The sequence below is a fragment of the Colias croceus genome, chromosome 3 (assembly GCF_905220415.1).
Source record: "Colias croceus chromosome 3, ilColCroc2.1".
Classification (NCBI taxonomy): domain Eukaryota; kingdom Metazoa; phylum Arthropoda; class Insecta; order Lepidoptera; family Pieridae; genus Colias; species Colias croceus.
Genome location: NC_059539.1, coordinates 6333846 through 6353546, shown reverse-complemented (window position 1 = coordinate 6353546; position 19701 = coordinate 6333846). Strand labels below are relative to the sequence as shown.

Here is a 19701-nt window from a genome sequence, read left to right as displayed (position 1 = left end):
GTGTAATCAAAATAAAATATTTATTATAGATAAAAATATATTTAACTTATTTCCTTAAAGCTTCCTTCTGTAAAAATAACATAAAAATATAAACTTATATAAAAACTATAATCAAAGTAATTTATATGCTCTACTAAGTGGTAGGAAGTGCAACGGTCTTACACTTGCTCTGGCAATATGTATGTCAGAGGTCCCGACGATAAGGCACGTTCGTTGTTTTACTTACAGTAATATTCCCGATTAATCGTTATTTATGAATTCATCGACAACATAAACTGTTGAACTTCTTAATTAAAACTACCTAACTACTAGATTACAACCAATAACACTGTTTTAAAGCTAAGACTTTTAAGGCTTTTTTGTTTCCTTTTTTAAGAGATAATCTTGCAAAGCTTACATAGTATGCACTTTACATTTTTAAGTACCTATACTGCTCAGATACTGTCAGTTGGTAAATTGTGTTACTATTATATTTTCTATATCAAACTTTATAGGTGGTGTGCAATCAAACACGATGCAACTGCGCCGGCCTAAAAGGGGATCGAGGAGACATTGGACCTCCAGGAATAATGGGAATACAAGGCGATTACGGAGATGACGGTCCTGAAGGTCGCATAGGCATAACAGGAGAGCCAGGCGAATGGGGAGAACGAGGTGATATGGGAGACAAAGGCGAAAGAGTACGTATAAAATATCATCCAGTTTTTTATACCAATGAACATTTAAATATTTATGATAAACTGAAGCTTTCAGAGATAATAATACATAGCTTATTTTCAGGGAGTGGACGGGCCGTATGGACTTCGGGGTGAAACTGGTCCACAGGTATAAACTTATTATTTTTACCTGCTCATTCTCATTATTATTAATACGCGAGAGCCTCTTCAGTTATGGCTAAAGAGAGGAAAATAGTTTGGAAAATCCAAAAGTGCACGCCTCATAATCTCATCCTTTACAATAAAATTGATTATTTATAAAGAGTACACTATAAATATAAAAAAGAAATAAAATAAAACAGTTGGAAAAGTAAAGAAAGTGGTACCGTAATAATTGAGCTATTTTTCTTGTGGCCCCACCTAGATGTGAAACTGCGCAGGTTTAAGGGACTGACTATACCAACTTATTTTTTTAAACCTTGGCTTATAGTATAAAGAACTATAAATATAAAAAAAAAAATATAAAAAAATAAAGAATATATATAAATATACTAAAATTATGGAGAACAGTCGATATTTTTTTTTGTTTATTTAATAACAATTAAACCACATCGAATCAGACCCTGAAAAATGAAAGGTTTCTATTCCTGAGCATACTCAAGCGTAAGAGAAAAAAAAAGACTCGATTAGTAAAGTATTTCGGTCGCTATCGTGTTAACAAGAAAATCCTCCGCACATACAGACACACGGACGCCCAAGACAGAACTTTTTTAAACTGTTTTTTAACTAGTTTAAATAACAAAAATGACATCAAAAATATCATGAATGTTAAAAATAGTGTTTTTTCTTAATATGTGTGTGTATGTATTATCTTACAAGTGCAATGTATGATCAAGAAGCTTATATCTCATACACTGGAGATTGCACTATGACCATTGACTTGTCACAAGAAAATATAACCTTGAATGACGTCAGTGTTGTTTTTTGTCTCTTTCTGTGGGTGACCACACTGGTTTGTATATTCAGGATTTTTCGAAATAGAAAAAACTAAAAATCATGGTCTATAAATAATAATGACATATATTTTTAACAGTATTAATTATATTATAATATTACTGGCCATACTTTATAGGTACATACAATTTTAATTGGTATAGAATGATAGTTTTAAATAACTCTTGGCTACAAAGCCTGGATATGAACCGATATATAGCATTACCATCCTTTGTAATTAGAGGAAAGTTGTGTTTTGCATCAGATGCTGTTTACCAAATTGTAAGCTACTCAGATCTTCTTTTTAAACGCGTTGCTTCGACGGGTCAATTTCAAGCCAAAATCATCAAAGAAAAACTGTTTATAATAAACGCCTTGCACAAATTTCAGCTAACTTTACAAAGTTTATTTTTCAAAAAGGTATTTTTTTCTGGGTCGTAATCCTCAGTAATTTTACCCTTGATGGGCACATATATTTCTTTTTATTTTACTTTTTGGAAAGCTGAAATACCTAAAACAAAAAATATGAGGTAAGTTAAAAAAGTATAAATTTCAATGTAAAAACGAACAATCTTATAACTACATGTGAGTGTAATACCGATGTCGAGTGTTGTTTCATTACTAGTAAAAATCTTGAAAATGGTGTTCTAAATTTCATCATAATATTGTTATTACAATATATTCTCTTCACTATCCATAAAAACTCGTCATCATGGTTACCTTACTTGTTAATTTTGTTTATTGAAAACTTGTTGAAAAATGATAAAGTATTAGGAAAATAACAAATTTAACATGACTGCTTTCTAAAATGATTCAAAATTTTACAATTTTTGCCATTGAAATTATTCTAAACAGGTAAATGCAGGAGTATTGAGGAATATTGTAAATAACGTAAATATACACTTGCCTGTGAAATTCTATGCCAGAATTTGGTGTCCAAACACTTCTGCAATTTTTCACAATGCAATACATTATTTATATTCGGAAAATATTTATTAAATACGCAACAATATTAACTTAAATATTCGAAGCGACGCAATTTTCTTGACACTTATGCCATATTGTCAAAGTGAGAGTTGCTACAATTTTATTATGGTAACTACCCATAATCAGGGAGTATCGCTTTTTAATAATTGGTCCAGATACTTATTTTATTTAGCATAAATAATAATTGTCTCATCCAACAATGCTTCTGAATGACGTTGATGGCAATTTATCAACAAACTCATGTACAAAAACTAACCTTTTGCACAGAATATTACGGCATACATAGTAGCCTTGGGAAAACTTCGTATTAACAGTGGCAATACCAAGTTAGGTGTGAAAGTGATAAAACACAACAATTTTCTTGTTACACGTCAAATGTTCATACCGAAATCTCCAGTGTATAAGATATAAGCTTCTTGTGTATGATACATAAATCAGATGTTTTGCGCGAAGTGACAGTAGTACCCACCTCAACGCTTCGCTTATGAGGCGTGCAATAGACATACAAAATTACGATTTTCACAATTTTATTACTTTTTCAACTTAAACATTTCATTAAAAATTATATATGTAGCTACGTATTTATTTAAAAGATAATAAAAGTATTCGTATGTTAATTTTATATTGATTTATTTTATTAAATATACGATTTCTCGAATCTAGTGTATTTTATTCATGGCACTTTAACTTTGTAGGGTCCTTCGGGTTTGTCAGGCGTCAGGGGTTTAGCTGGTTTAGACGGTTGCAGTGGGATTGACGGTGAAATAGGTCAACCTGGTCCGCAAGGTATCCCGGGAGACAGAGGGTTGCCTGGTCCATACGGTGAAAAAGGATCACAAGGTTTGGCTGGTGAGGGAGGAGTTAACTCCCGTGGCGCCAAGGGTGACCAAGGTGAATTCGGTCGCCGCGGTACCCCTGGATCACCTGGACCAATGGGTTGGATAGGCGATGGTGGATTACCAGGAGAAACTGGCGATCAGGTATGTTATAAATAATTGTGTTTGTTTTAAACTAATGAACATTTTTCAACAGTTTTTTTTCGAAAAGGTACTTTTTCATTCTATAAAAAATAATTTATATTTCAATATAAACTACCGTAAAAATATGTATAACTAGCGGTCCACCCCGGCTTCGCCCGTGGTACATGTTTATGTTTACTTTTCATAAGAACAATCCTCGTACTTTAAGGAATATTATAAATCGAAAACGGTCCAGCCGTTCACGCGTGATGCCGTGACCAAGGAAAACGGGTTTCATTTTTATATACAGGGTGTCCCAGAAGTCGAAGTCAAGCCGAAATTTTCTGACAGGTAATGCCACACCAGTTACTAGAAAAATTAAAAAAAAAAATTAAGTCGGCTTAACGTCGACTTCTGGAACATCCTGTATATAATAAATAGATATGCTGTAAAAATTTTCTATTGAAAAATGACCGATAAGATCAATGATATTATATATATTATATATAGAAACAAGAGGTAGATACGTCACCAACGCACCAAAACTGATTCCGTGAATTGGTCCTATTTGGGACCAATGCAATCAGTCAGATTGTGACCGGTCCCAGTGAGCGCATGTGCCGATAGGCACTTTATAGTTGTCGAAAACAGATTCATTAAAAATGTCCTGTCCAGGATTTTCCCAGTCAACCCATTTTTAATACATTTTTTAATACACTTAAAATTGTAATGTAATGTAATTGTAATATATTATTATAAAATTCTATTATCACGCCGTTGCATTTCGACTTATATTTGGATCTTAGACCATCATAATTCATCTTTGGAGTTGATGTCGAAATTTAAAAATTAATAACAATAAATAATAAATAATTCGGCAATAATTATTATTTCCAAATTTTTCAGTTTAAAGCTTTTCCTGTAATAAATAAAAACATGAATTAATTCATCTATGTAGCTTTTAAGGTTTTGTTTTATATAAATTAATAATAGCATTTCATATCCGATCAGAAACCTATGTTAAAAATAATTCAATTGAAATGAATACAATATTTAAGCAATGTAAAACTTAGAATTAACATGAAGTGAATAAAAGCAATATTTTTTATTTTCAAGGGGCCTGCAGGTTTTCCTGGTCCTCCAGGATATAGAGGAGATCCTGGCGAAGATGTAGTTGGACCGCCTGGTGAGAAAGGAGACCAGGGAGAAATTGGAGAACCAGGAAGACCAGCACAAACTATTTATATTATCGACGAACTTCAACAAAACGTCACAGTTTTAGCGAAAGGAAATCGAGGCGACAAAGGCTTACGAGGTACGCAGGGGGTAAAAGGTGTCAAAGGAGAACTCGGTACAACTGGAGCACCGGTTAGTATGATATAATGTTTGAAATATTTTTTACGTACTTACTTTTTACCTAACTATATACAATTATATGTAATGTGTTGTTATGATTGTTTTTATAGGGACCATACGGTACACACGGGCCACAAGGTTTTAAGGGTGATCAAGGTGATAATGGCCCCAGAGGAAAACCAGGTCATCGAGGTAAAGAAGGTCCTCCAGGTTTTAAAGGAGACAAAGGTGCACCAGGTTATGCAGGTTTAGATGGTGAAGACGGATTACCCGGTGAACTAGGAGAAGATGGAAGGCCCGGAACTCCTGGTGAACAAGGATTTATGGGAGAGCCAGGAATATACGATGATAGATTGAGTGAACCATTAAGGCCGGGCTCAATGGGTCCTCAAGGTCCAATTGGTCCACCGGGACCGCAAGGCAATCCAGGTCTTGATGGTTCTAAGGGGCTACCCGGAATTATGGGTTCTCCCGGCTTACCAGGAACTAAAGGTTTTCCTGGACGTCCTGGTGTAATAGGTATATCTCCTAAAGGTGAACCGGGAAACGATGGCTTTAAAGGTTTACCTGGTAATTACGGACCCCCTGGATATCCGGGTCTTCAAGGAAAAATGGGACCAAAAGGTTTCAAAGGAACCACAGTCGTAGGCCCTGATGGAGAAGAGGGAACACCAGGAACTGATGGTGTTCCTGGTTTACGCGGTGACAGAGGAGATGCAGGTTACCAGGGTCCACCAGGTTATCCAGGCCGAGGTGTACATGGCGTAGGACCACCGGGTGAGACAGGACCACCTGGTAGACCTGGTACTGCGGGCGACGGTGGACAGCCAGGTCGTCCAGGTTATCATGGACCTAAAGGAGAGCGTGGAGATGACTGTCCAATCTGTAGATCAGGTGTGTATTTACAATATTGTGCCAGTTTATAATTATAACAAGTATTTCATTTTATTAATTTATATTTTTTCTTCAAATTATACTAAAAATGTTATCGAAATGTGTCAAATACAATAAAACATTCTATATTTTTGTGTAACTTACTTATTAAAAAATATTATCTATCTAAAATATAGTGAGAACTCAAATTATAATTTTGTCATTTATTGTTTACATTTTTCTTTTATAGGTCTACCAGGACCAAAGGGGCAAAGAGGTGATGACGGCTTTCCTGGACAAAAAGGTTTTATGGGATTTGAGGGCTTACCAGGCCCTCGCGGTCAAAAAGGTTATGCCGGAATTGCAGGAATGCCAGGCCCTAAAGGGCCTAAAGGAAATAAAGGCCCGTCAGGAATGGCAGGACCTCCTGGTCAAAAAGGACGCAAAGGTCGTTTACAACATCCAGCTTACGCTCTAACTATTGCGGAATCTGGAACGAAAGGAGAGCAAGGTATAAAATACATTTAATACTCATATTATTTTCTAAATAATATAAAGTAAAGACTATATAGTCAAATAGGTAAAAGCTGAATAAATTAGGACAACAATTGCGTTAAAATAAAGTTGTTTTTGTTTAGGTTTTATTGGAGAACCAGGTCTTTCTGGTGATGCCGGTTGGCCGGGTTTGCCTGGCGATTACGGTATGGCAGGGCTCAAAGGCCGTACAGGTGATGACGGTCTTCCTGGTTTACCTGGAAGAAACGGAACACGAGGACGCGACGGAGCACCGGGTTGGCCGGGAATGCGAGCCGATATTCCATATGCATTCCTTACTGGACAAAAAGGAGACCGCGGAATAAAGTAAGTAAAGCGAAACAATATGCTAACTTAATAAAAGAGAAACCCAACTGTGATAAATGTAAATGATTACGCTGACTGTTCATGTCTATAATAAATAAATATTAAAAAAAAAAACATATTATAGATGTTGAGTATCGAATTTAAGTAAGTATAAGATTATATATTAAATAAAATATTCTTACCTTATACTTATATTCAAATTTAAAATTAACGTATGTATTTAACAAAAACTTCGTAAACGTTCGAGAACATTTCACAAAAAAAGATTCAGTTAATGAAATTTAATTAATAATACTGTAATATGTTTATATATAACTTTCGTTATCTTAAACTTAAAAATATGAATCATGGTGGAATTATATTCACATTATCACATAACTTCAATTAAGTAACTATATAATATGTGTAAATAAGAACTAAATATTACATTACATGCTTAAAAAAATGCTGGTATGCATCATTTGGGATTCTTGGTAAGGGGCCATCCATAAAGTACGTCACACGTAAAGAGGGGGGAGGGGGTCGACAAAGTGTGACATGGTGTGACAAGGGGTGGGAGGGGTCCTAAGTTTCGTGACATCACATTTCAAAATCTAGAGGTACTAATCGCGTAATTTGAAATATAAATTAAACTAAAAAATATTAAAATATGTCCAACTCTATCTTTAGGGCAATACGGTTTAAATTGTTTTGTTGACAATTTATATTTCTTCATTAGTTTATTTTTTTTTGTTATTGTTTCAAATATTTGATATTATGTTGATTTCATAAAAAAAAACTAATTTCGGAACTGCTGTTTTAATTTAAAAAATTTTCGATGTTAAATTGCAAAACATGACGTGACGTCACACTAGGGAGGGGGGGGTCTTAGAAATGTGACCACCTGTGACAAGGACGGGGGGGTACTCAAAAACTCATGATATTAGTGTGACGTACTTTATGGATGGCCCCTAATTTTGTTTTATGTTATTAATAATGTAATTATTTTAGGGGTGCAATAGGCGAGCCTGGAGATGACGGCTTAAAAGGAGAAAGCGGTGAAGCAATTGGGTCCGAAATAAACTCCAAAGGTTCTAAAGGAGACATTGGTCCTGTCGGGCCTATAGGTAAGATCGTGATTAAATTAAATACAACATAAATTAAAAAAAAAAATATTTACATCGATTTTTATGTAGTTATTAGACCTACATTGAAAAATTTACAATATTTAAATACGTAGATATACAACCAAGTATACAACATAAATTTGACATCATTAAATTATCAGTAAAGTACTTATCTTAGTTCATTCATAAAGTATCATGATAGACCTTATATTAACAATTTATTTAGTTTAACCTAGGTTTTTGTTTACCTTGTAAAAGTATTTATTTTTATTTATCTTTTTAACGCATACTTGCATACAGATCATTTCGAAAACACAAATTATAAATAAAATATATTATTGCAGGTTTAAAAGGACGAAAAGGAGAATTAGGTGAAATGGGTTATGATGGAATACCAGGGCAAAGGGGAGACGAAGGTGATGTTGGTGTTACAGTCGAGGGTCCAATTGGAACCAGAGGCTTCCCTGGTGAGAAGGGTGATATTGGTCCGTATGGAGAACCAGGAAGTCAAGGAGCTAGAGGACCTACAGGATTTCCAGCGCCAAGTGGCAAAAAGGGTTCAAGAGGAGATGTTGGCCTAGCAACGATCTATGGTGAAAGAGGATTCAACGGTTACCCTGGTGACACGGGAGATATGGGCGAACAAGGTTACCCTGGAACTCCAGGAGGAGCAGGCCCAATGGGACCTAAAGGTGAAACAGGATTGCCAGGTGATGAGGGATCACCTGGACCTATGGGACCCCCAGTAAGTTAAAAATTTAGAATTAGTTTGTAGTTGTCTCTGTTAATGATACATAAAAAAAAATCCATTGCAATAATTAATGAAAATGATTATTTTTAACAAAAACTAAACCGCTTGAAAATTATATGAACTGGGAAAAATTTTAATGGGATAAACCAGAAGGTTTAAAAAAAAGATAATCAATCAGTCTCAAATCAGTTCTCCCAGTCGAAAGTTCTGAGGAGAGATGTGAACGAATTGTACGCAACGATAAAATAATAATCAGAAAAACACAGGGCTCCCTCCCCGGGAGGGCGTGTGAGGGCGTTCAATATTTTTTCATTTTTGTTAGTTCAATTCCCGGTCGGAGCAAATGAATTTTCAAAAATCTTTGAATGCAGTTCTATTTCAATTTTAAAATAAAGGAATGTTTCCTTTCAGCCAAATTTGCTATTTTCAATATTTCAAGTACTTTTCCACCAGGGCCCATAGAAAATTTCCACTCTGTATATGCAAGACTAGCTGCTCCGCGCGGTTTCACCCCCGTGGCTCCACTCCTTTTGTAGTGATGATATATAGCCTATAACCTTCCTCGATAATTGGGCTATCTAAGACCGAAAGAATTTTCAAATCGGACCAGTAGTTCCCGAGATTAGCGCGTTTAAACAAACAAACTCTTCATCTTTATAATATTATAGATTTAGCACATTTAAGAAGAAAAAAATCTCCTTTGGATAACTTTCCTTTTTTTTTGAAAAAAGTTAAAAAAAAGATTCCTCGATTCAAAGTCAAATTGAATTCAACGTGCAAACTAAGAAGCGGGAACAGCTAGTTTTTTTATTGATTTTTTAGGTTTTTATGCTCGTATTATGCTCGTGTGTATCAAATTCTTTATGTATCGTGGATGTTTTATTATATTTACAGGGCCGTAAAGGTTTTCCCGGAATAGAAAGGCAAGGAGCTCAGGGCATGCCAGGTCAACCTGGTGCAATGGGTGCTATTGGACCCATTGGACTTCCTGGTCTCCCGGGTTACCCTGGGTTGCAAGGAGATGTTGGGCAAAAAGGCATGAAAGGTGAAACTGGACGTATCGGTTCAAGAGGAACAACTGGCGAGCGCGGTCAAATAGGTTTTCCTGGTTTCCCAGGATTGATTGGCAGACCTGGAAGTCCAGGTGAATTAGGAGACCGTGGAGAACCTGGAAGTCCCGGTTCTGTTGGTACGCCAGGGAGAATTGGATCACCAGGTTTACCAGGGCTTAAAGGAATGATGGGTACTGTTGGTATGCCCGGACAAGTTGGTTTAGATGGATGGTCTGGTGTAAAAGGAGAAATTGGAGATATCGGACTAATTGGATTGAAAGGTATAAGAGGAGATGATGCTTTTGCTGCTGCGAAAGGTGATTCAGGAGATCGTGGCCGTGATGGTATACCCGGGAGACCAGGCTTACCAGGCTTAAGTGGTGAAAAAGGTGAACAAGGTAAAAGAGGTTTGGACATAAAGGGCTACGACGGTGTAAAAGGACAGAGAGGCGATCAAGGTATATATGGATTACCCGGACTCAAAGGTATTAAAGGAGAAATTGGTGATTATGGCGAGGACGGAATGGCTGGCGAAATGGGAGATAAAGGATACCCAGGCTATCCAGGTATTCCTGGAAGATATGGATCTAACGGCCCTAAAGGAATATTGGGACCCATAGGAGTTCCGGGTAAAACTGGTATTAAAGGTGAAAGAGGAATGGATGGTGAACCTGGAAGAATGGGTTTCCCCGGCTTACCAGGAGACATTGGTTTCCCTGGTCCTGTAGGAATTATTGGCGAATCTGGTATTAAAGGAGTACAAGGAGATATTGGCCCATCTTCGTATTCTCCTGCAACCAAGGGCGATATGGGAGATATGGGTTTTGAGGGTGATGCAGGTATACGTGGACAAGTAGGTGATGATGGATATTTCGGTCTAAAAGGTCTTAAAGGTGAACGTGGCGAAGAAGGGCTACAAGGTGAATTTGGAGACGATGGTTTACCAGGCCAAAAAGGTTATAGTGGTGATGTTGGTCCACCTGGATTGCCAGGTTTAGATGGATTTAATGCTGAATGGGGGCAAAAAGGAAAAGCAGGCATAGATGGGTTACCGGGATGGCCAGGAAACATGGGACAGAAAGGTGCACCTGGAGAATACGGAATTGATGGCCCTATAGGTTTACCTGGTCAGCCTGGACTAAGTTTCCAAGGGCCAAAGGGTATGACAGGAATGGATGGATGGCCAGGACGTCGCGGAAATACTGGAATTCCCGGACCACGCGGAATAGAAGGTTTGCCTGGTTACACTGGCATAAAAGGAGACTTGGGAGAACCTGGATTTGCAGTCAGTCCTAAAGGTGAAACTGGACCAAGTGGTTTACCAGGTCTTTATGGTAGAAAAGGTGAAAGCGGAGATACTGGAGACTTTGGGAGGAATGGTGTTCCTGGGCAACAGGGTGAAAAAGGCATTAAAGGAGAATGGGGTGATGAAGGTGAACCAGGGCTACCAGGTTATCCTGGACTTAAAGGGAAGAAGGGTGATAGAGGTGATACTGTTCTTCCATCAGATGTAGAGCCTGGCCCACAGGGTGACCTTGGTCCAGTTGGTTTTGATGGTCGTCCGGGTAATCCAGGTTTGCCAGGTGATTTTGGAATAAATGGATTACCAGGATTAAAGGGAGAAATGGGAGATACTGGCAGTGCTGGTGTTGTTGGATATCCAGGCCCTCAAGGTGAACAGGGTGCAATTGGTATAAAAGGAATGTCTGGATTAGAAGGAGCACGTGGTACACCTGGTTCTCGTGGTCAACCCGCTCCGCCGCCACCAATACCAAGATCACGCGGTTATTATTTCACAGTTCATTCTCAGTCTAGAATGATACCGCAGTGCCCGTCGGGTACTTCACCTTTATGGGATGGATTTTCATTACTTCACATTGTAGCTAACGCCAAAGCTCATGGGCAAGATTTAGGTATGGTTAATAAATATTCTAAAACAAATTTACGAAAAATAACATAACGCATAATAAATCATATTGATATATATTTCCAGGTGCTCCCGGCAGCTGTCTCCGTAAATTCTCTACGATGCCGTTTATGTTCTGTAATATTAATAATGTTTGCGACTTTGCTCAAAGGGAAGACTACAGTTTTTGGTTATCTACACCAGAACCAATGCCGATGGCTATGACACCAATCATGGCCCGGGATGTGGGATCATATATTTCTAGGTACGATTTTAAATTAAACGCAACAATTATGCATTGCATACACTATTTAATTAATAATTTACTAATATAATATATTTTTTCTTTAATTTCATTGACCTCGCAATCGTTTTAGCGAAGCTTACAGAATTATACTTATCAAACATCGCACACACACACACCAATAACAATTTAAAAATTACCTAGTTATAATGATTATGAACGAAAAAATTACCTGTTCCATTTTTTAGATGTCAAGTTTGTGAATCGTCCACAAGAACGATCGCCTTACATAGTCAAAGCAATACACCTCCTAGTTGTCCAGACGAGTGGGAAGAGCTTTGGGTTGGATACAGCTTTTTAATGGTAAGATTTCAACCAGTTACTACTAATAATAATTGACGAGTATTCAATTAATAAATTTATCCCTTATTCGGATAAGGAATTTTATTCCGCATACACGGTTGATACACATCGATATTAAAGAGTTCAATATGTAAAAGATTTTCAATTATGAAAATCACCATCAAGTAAAGTAAGTACACAAATAAAGAAAAAATGGGATATACTTATTGAAAATATTTTGATAACCTATAAGTATTAAATACTTACGATATCATTACTTATTATATTTTTTGTTTAACAGCATACAGCAGGACCAGATGCAGCGGGACAAAGCTTAATATCCCCCGGATCATGTCTTCGTGAATTTAGGACGCGACCTTTTATAGAGTGCAATGGCCTGGGTAGATGCAATTATTTCGCTACAGCAGTCTCGTATTGGTTATCAACCATAGACGACAACAGAATGTTCTTACGTCCAGAACAACAAACTCTTAAATTCGACCAAGTATCTAAAGTTAGCAGGTGAGAACCTAATAAATATAATATGCGTATGAAATACGGGTAGGTAGTGGTTGAAATATATTTTACTGAAATAGGTACTTTGAAGTTTGAACCTACTCGATGTTAAGCTAAAATAGTAAAATAAATACACTGTACAAAATAGATAGGTAATTTATTTTAGATGTATTCAGGCTTGACTAGTTTTACCTACATATAAAAAATTATAACATCTGATTGCTCATGCTTTCACATAAAGTAATTATTTGTAGGTATGTATTATTGCGTGCCTATCGTCTGTTTTTATTAAATAATATATAAATATAAGAATAAGAAGCAGAAGATAAAAAAAAAAAAAATAATAATAACTAATCCACATAGCTTTACTCAGACGATCTAAGAATTATCACTTTAACTTTGCAACACAGCAACACTAGAATTTTAAATATGTACCACCAACACTTGATTTCCTTATATATTTCAAGCTATACGAATTAAATATCGTTTTTTCAGATGTGCTGTATGTATGAGGCGAAGACCAGGGGTGGCGACAGGCTATGCGCACCCAACGAGCAGCGTTGAAGCTGTACCCAATGCTGTAGTGCGAAGGACACAATATCCACTGAGAAATCGACCCAACTTTAGAAGGAACATACGCGGTAGACGTCGACATTAAATAGTGAATATTTTTCGTGGTGATTTTGTAAAGCAAGAACAACTTGCAGTTTAGATACACTGTATAATAAAAATAGATAGATGTATTCTATGAATAGAATTTTTTGTTGCCATAGAGCTTGAGACAATCAGGTTTAGGAGGACGTAAAAATATAATGATCATATTATTATCACTGCCACTAAAACAATTGTAGTAGGTAGGTTAAATATAGAAACACATAGTTGAGAAGATTCTCAATTCTTACTATTTAGTTATATTCTGGCTTGGCTACTTTAATTTATAAGAAGTTTAATAATTATAATTTGCATTTAAATAATACCAATATTAATAAAAGCTACAAGATATGTTATTATACTTAAAATGTGTAGTTTCAAGATTTATTAATATCTATATTATTATATACATTTAAATAATACTTACAATTGTAAATATTTCTTTATGTCAATCCTTTGTTCATAAAATGTATTTAATAAACGAGTCAAAACCTATTGCTAGTTTAATAAATATTTATCAAAACTACCTAGCTTAATTTTTATTTATCCGTTTCCCTATTTCAAACAAACGCTAATCGCCCTTCGCTCATAGAGGGCTACATAACCGACGTACTGTATATACCAAGTATATACCTATGTACCTATATAAGGTTACAAGTGTGTGATCAAGAAATGCTGACCAATACTACCGATATGCCTTTTTTCATTGATCTCTATTAAATTTACAAAGTAATGGTACCTAACTAATAAAATTTACCAACTTTTATGAAATAATACGAAAAACTATCGGTAGCAGTAATTTTATTATCTACTAGCTTCCGCCCGCGACTCCGTCCGCGCGGAGTCTTCACGTGGATGGTTTATTTCTCCATTTTGAGTATATAACTCTGACAATGACATCTTATAAATATCTATTGGACCCAAATACGGCTAGGCCTATAATAATACGCAACGTATGTTTGCGGTTCTACAGAACAACGTCTATGGATAAAACTGAAAAATTAAGATTAATTTTTTTCTACGTATTTTTCCAGGATAAAAAGTATCCTATTTTACGCCCAGGATAATAAGGTATAATTATACCAAGTTTCATCGAAATCGAACCGTTAGTTTTCACGTGATGCCTTCACATACAGACAGACAGACAGACAGACAGACAGACAAAAATTTTTTTAATCACATATTTGGGTTTGGTATCGATCCAGTAACACCCCCTGGTATTTATTTTTTCAATATTTTCTATGTACAGAATTGACCCTTCTACAGATTTATTATATGTATAGACTAGATTTCCGCCCTCGGCTTCGCCCGCGTTTGCAAAGGAAAACCCGCATAGTTCCCGTTCCCGTGGGATTTCCGGGATAAAAACTATCCTATGTGTTAATCCAAGTTACCCTCTATATGTGTGCTAAATTTCATTGTAATCGGTTCAGTAGTTTTTACGTGAAAGAGTAACAAACATCCATACATCCATACAAACTTTCGGCTTTATAATATATATTAGAATATTAGATAGCACAACGTAAGGTTTATGTGGGTATATTATTATTTATTATAGCAATACAGGGTAAGAAATTAAGTATTAAAAAGAGCGTGTATTTTAGTACCTATATTTGAGGATATTAAAATAGTCGGCTTACTACATGACGTGACGGTATTGCCATGACGCAAACTTGAAATTTTATTCTCAACCTACATAATATCATTGCGAACGTGAAAGCTTATAGGGATAGATGTATGTTGGTCACGCAATAATTACTGGAAGAATTTTGATGATACTTGGCAATGCTGTACTTGTTACTTATGTATTTACCAGAATAGTAAAACAAATGCTAAAGTTATGCTACTTTTTGTCCTCACGAAACCGTGCGGCAAAGTTAGTATTTTAAAATATTTTAAATAAAAGGTTAAAATAAAAATACCCAATTACAAAATTTATTTTAATAATTTTTTTAAACTTAAAGAATGCAAATAAAAATTTTATGATGTCACAAAAAGCACTATTCAATGTGCCTGCTCACTGAGTCCAAATGTTTCAATTTATGATCATCTAGGTTTGGTCTTGCTTCATAAGTACAAATAGTAACTCCATGTTTATGACCTGGTGTCCATTCCCCTTTTAGTCCAATGTAAAATATTTTCGTATTATCTGCCCCGAAATTACTAGGAAAATGCATTGTCAAATGTGACACTGATGAAAATATCACAATCCTGAAATACAAATAACAGCCTATGACAGTTCGTCTTAGTGATTGCTCGTATGATGGATCGTGTCGATACTTTACTATTTTATAGGCAAAGGCGTGGTTTGCATTCAGCCACGTCGGTAAACATGTTTTTACAAATATTATAAAATGAATTTTTAACGTCTATTATGTAAACGAAACGGTAAGTAAAACGAAAGTTTTCCAAGACATAAAAATGCACCTTATCATTTTCTCGTAATTTTTAACCCGTTTAACACAGTGTATATTATTTTATCATGAAAATGGAATCCCCCATTTAATTTTTCTAAAAAACTTATATTATCCCAGGTAAGTAAATTAACGCGAACGGTAATTAATTAATTAATTATGCTGCTAATATAGCTTAAGCATGGAAAAAATGTAAACTCGTTTCCATTATCGAAATTTGTTTATCGATACTTTCGCACTAGTCGATAAATGCCAACGATGTAAGTTTTGAAGGACGTAAACGTAAAGTCAGATTGATATAATTTCTCGTAAATGTTAAGAATTGTTATAATTCCAACGGAATATCATTGTAATGGCATAAAGCTACGTAAAAATTAATAAATGCCACTTTTAGACGCCTCCAATACGTTTCTAATTTAATGGTGACGCCATTACAAGTTTGTCTCTTGAGAATAACTGTCAGTGTCATAGGGATCATCTTAGGCCGCGCCGGGTATAATAATATTGATATTTAATGCAGAAAACTCCAAAAAAATTTTTTTCAATTAATTATAAGCAATTATGTGACTATAAACGCGCCATGACTGGTCACCATAGATGTGACGTCGTCAAAATGTTATAGTTGTGTGTATATTGTTGTAATGTTAGGTATGTTTTTCTATGAACTGCAATGAGTGAAAACTAAAGCGTCTTATTCACGGTCCATCTTGACGTACGTCCCGCCAAGGTCATACACGATGCACGACGCATATTCACGGTCCATCCCCGCTGTACGTCAGCTCAAGGCTGCCAGTGTTGCCACCGAAGTATCAAGCTACCCACCAGAAGAGACCTCTGAAACCACCAGAAATCCACTGTGCTGGATGTATAAAGAGTAAATAAATATTTTTAAAAATGTGTTTTTTAGTACTTTTTGCAGTACCTAAGAATTTTTCATTATTTTTAAATGAATTATATGAATCCAAACATTCCAAATCTAAATTTATTTCAAGAGCTCATTTTTAATTAATTTTTAATGAAGCTCGGTTTCTCTCTTCCCGCCACTTCACATTCATGACCGAAAAGACTCTTTCAGTAAATGCTGAAGTGGCGGGAACAGAGAGTATAATATAGCTAATCATTTTTTTTAAACAAACAAATTCATTAGGACATTTTTTTAAAATAAATTGCCATTTTTCTGCAGTGGACTTTTGCATAAAATCTTTGTTATTCAACAATTCGCCTTGGAGTTCTTTTAAAATAATAACTTCTGAATATAAACTGTCCATGTGTACTAGGTTGATCCAAAAGTAATGATAATTGGGTATTTCCTGTGTACATAAAAATATAAAATAACTGTTTCTTGCTTGCTCATGTACTCACTACGTTATCACAAAACTAAACTAACTACTAAGTTATCACAAAAAAATCATATCAATAGGCCACGTTTCCAAGTATTTACATTAATTTCTGTTGGCAACACTGATCTGCTGTACAGCAAGCCTATTCACGATCAAGCATGCACGATGCACGATGCGTTTGCACGACGTTCGCGGTGGTGGGGATGCTCGCTGGACGAAAAATTCGTCGTGCACATCCAGCAACGTAATAATAATAATTATTGACGTACGTCAAGACTATTCACGGTCGTTTTGCGTCGTGCATCGTGTATGACCTTGGCGGGACGTACGTCAAGATGGACCGTGAATACGACGTTTAACATTATGACGTCACACGCGTCCGGGTGACGCTTCGGGAGTTGTCGGTGTGTCTTCGGTATCGGATTCAAAGACTAATTTTTATTTTGAAATAACTTTGAATTATTGCAAAAAAAAAATTAAAAAAAATAGTTTTGTTATAAAACTAATACTTATATTATAATCTTTCCATTTAGCACAAAAACATTTTTTATCCAAATACCCAATTAATACATATTGAAATTCCTAAATAATCTTATTTGAATGGTCTGTAAGTTCCAGTTCCAATTGACCATAGTAAATGCAGGCCATTCTGTAGAATATTTAACTTTCGCAAATTTGCAATTTAATAAATACTACTTACTTTGGAGCATACTCAAGAATTCCTTCACTATCTTTTTGTAATTCAAATACCTGGTCTGGTTCCATTGAAACATCATCAAAAGTCATATTTGGCTTATTTTTATACCTGCAATATATATAAATAAACATTCAAACATGAAAACAGTGAAATATATATATATATATATATATATATATATTATTTTGCGAGAAAAACGAGTATACATACATTCTAGTAGTATCTGAATAACAAAACTCATTTATTTAGCATTATTGTAAACTAATTCCACCATTTGGCAGCAGGAATAGCAGCGTCTTTCTTAATTCTTTACATTCTTGAAAAGCATATCATAACATTTTAAGATATAAGATTTTTTTTTCAAACTTACAATCTCAATTTTGAAGGATGGGCATTTGAATCTTCTGAAGAAATTATAATACCCTTTAATTTAATATTTCCTGTGAAAGGAATGTTAAACAATAATTCTTCATCAGCATCACTTTCTACAAACTAAAAGCAGAAAAGAAAACATTGTTACATTTATTTGGTCTATAAAATTATAATACATATTTTTAATGCACAACAATAAATTTATTGTATATCAAAGCATGTAATTCCAATACAACAACAATTTTGTATACTTGGTAGGTGTACAATTTAAAAATGTTTGCTTAAACATTGTAAACTACAAATGCAGAACTTACAAAATTGCATTTACAAAGTTTATCACATAAGATGCTTACCTCAGTCCTGTCCAATCGGTTTTCCCATGGTTTGAATACAGTTTTACCCGACCCATCAACTGTTTCATTCAAACATTGCAAGTTATCCTTATCAATTTTAGCATAAAGATTGTATTGAAATCCCAACTCTGCAGGATTCCCATGATCATGATCATGTTCGCCATGGCAGTGACTATGCGGCATTTCGAAATCAAGTAAAACCTATGTGATAACACTTCCTTTTGATAAGAATACTAAATATTACGAGTAGGATTGTATTTTTTTTCTAGATAAATTTGTAGTTGTTAAATAAGCTGTGTCACAAATCAATATTTACCTATAATTATACGTTCATATATTATATAAATTACAAGTTTATTAACAAGTTAGTTTTGTGTTTTCACAGAATTAATGATTTTTATATTTTGAATTTGATTTTGACACTTGACAGAAATATCCTTTGGCAGTTGACAGGAATGCATTGATGATTGTTGCCAATATCAAAATCATCGAGCGAAGTGACTTTCATACGAACGGCAAGTTGTGAACGGCAGAGGCTACTTCAGCCGTCGACAGCCAAATACGGATGCCGTCAAACGTCAAATACTGGCAGTTTGTCCCTTGCCCCAATGACTAAGGAATCCGTTTGCCCCAGCAACGTTAGAACCTGTTAGAACTTAAACAAGAACGATTTCATAAGTCATTTTGGGAGACCTCTCACTCAGACCGTTTTTGGTTAGCTTCCGCTTTTATGGAAAAGGAAACTTTAAGTATTTATCAATCACAGAACAGTAAAAACAAAGTAGTCGCGACTGTAAGCCGCATTCGTAGTTTGTTTGGTTTCTAACTAAGTTTTAAAAATTATTATCTAGTTAGGTACTTACCGATGAAAAGTTATTCCTTTGCACTTTTCCGTATTATTTGTATTATTATTTTGTGCAATATCGTAACACTTAAAAACAAATAAAAAATGAGCGTGCAGTTAAGCCATATGGCTTATGGTGAGCGGAATATAAGTGATGTAGGCGGTGTCGTCTCCATATAATGTACATATATCTCAATTATGATAATACTTATATTGTAATTTTTCTTATAATTTTTTTTTTAACTTTCGTGTGAATTTTTATATGATCATCGAAAATTGTTTAAGTAAGAGTGTACCTACTTAAAAGGTTGTTTGTATTTTTTAAGAAAATAACCTACGCAAAACTAAAGATTCTTTCATTTATAAACAATTTTTCCAAATCTTCACTCATCTATAAAAAGTGCACATTTTGCGAAGTGCACCAGTTG

General features: G+C 35.1%; 2 protein-coding genes across 2 annotated transcripts in view; one reads left to right on the top strand and one right to left on the bottom strand.

Annotated features, from left to right (window-relative positions):
- LOC123706272 (collagen alpha-1(IV) chain) overlaps nucleotides 1-13466 on the top strand; it is a 33156-nt gene extending 19690 nt beyond the window's left edge. The window contains exons 2-15 of the mRNA XM_045655457.1: nucleotides 495-680; nucleotides 781-825; nucleotides 3332-3616; nucleotides 4712-4963; nucleotides 5062-5845; nucleotides 6075-6335; nucleotides 6463-6685; nucleotides 7676-7791; nucleotides 8136-8536; nucleotides 9437-11507; nucleotides 11588-11765; nucleotides 11993-12107; nucleotides 12388-12608; nucleotides 13098-13466. Of these exons, the coding sequence (XP_045511413.1) occupies nucleotides 495-680; nucleotides 781-825; nucleotides 3332-3616; nucleotides 4712-4963; nucleotides 5062-5845; nucleotides 6075-6335; nucleotides 6463-6685; nucleotides 7676-7791; nucleotides 8136-8536; nucleotides 9437-11507; nucleotides 11588-11765; nucleotides 11993-12107; nucleotides 12388-12608; nucleotides 13098-13260 (5301 nt within the window). The 3' untranslated portion in view covers nucleotides 13261-13466. The remainder of the gene's footprint in view (nucleotides 1-494; nucleotides 681-780; nucleotides 826-3331; nucleotides 3617-4711; nucleotides 4964-5061; nucleotides 5846-6074; nucleotides 6336-6462; nucleotides 6686-7675; nucleotides 7792-8135; nucleotides 8537-9436; nucleotides 11508-11587; nucleotides 11766-11992; nucleotides 12108-12387; nucleotides 12609-13097) is intronic.
- A 1713-nt stretch (nucleotides 13467-15179) lies between these two features.
- On the bottom strand, nucleotides 15180-18860 carry LOC123705803 (PITH domain-containing protein GA19395). The gene is made up of 5 exons (XM_045654828.1): nucleotides 18746-18860; nucleotides 18430-18630; nucleotides 18075-18196; nucleotides 17708-17812; nucleotides 15180-15464 (listed from the first exon to the last, which is right to left on the bottom strand). The coding sequence occupies exons 2-5, from the start codon at nucleotides 18610-18612 to the stop codon at nucleotides 15254-15256; spliced, it is 621 nt and encodes a 206-aa protein (XP_045510784.1). The 5' UTR covers nucleotides 18613-18630; nucleotides 18746-18860; the 3' UTR covers nucleotides 15180-15253.
- Between the last annotated feature and the right edge of the window lie 841 nt (nucleotides 18861-19701).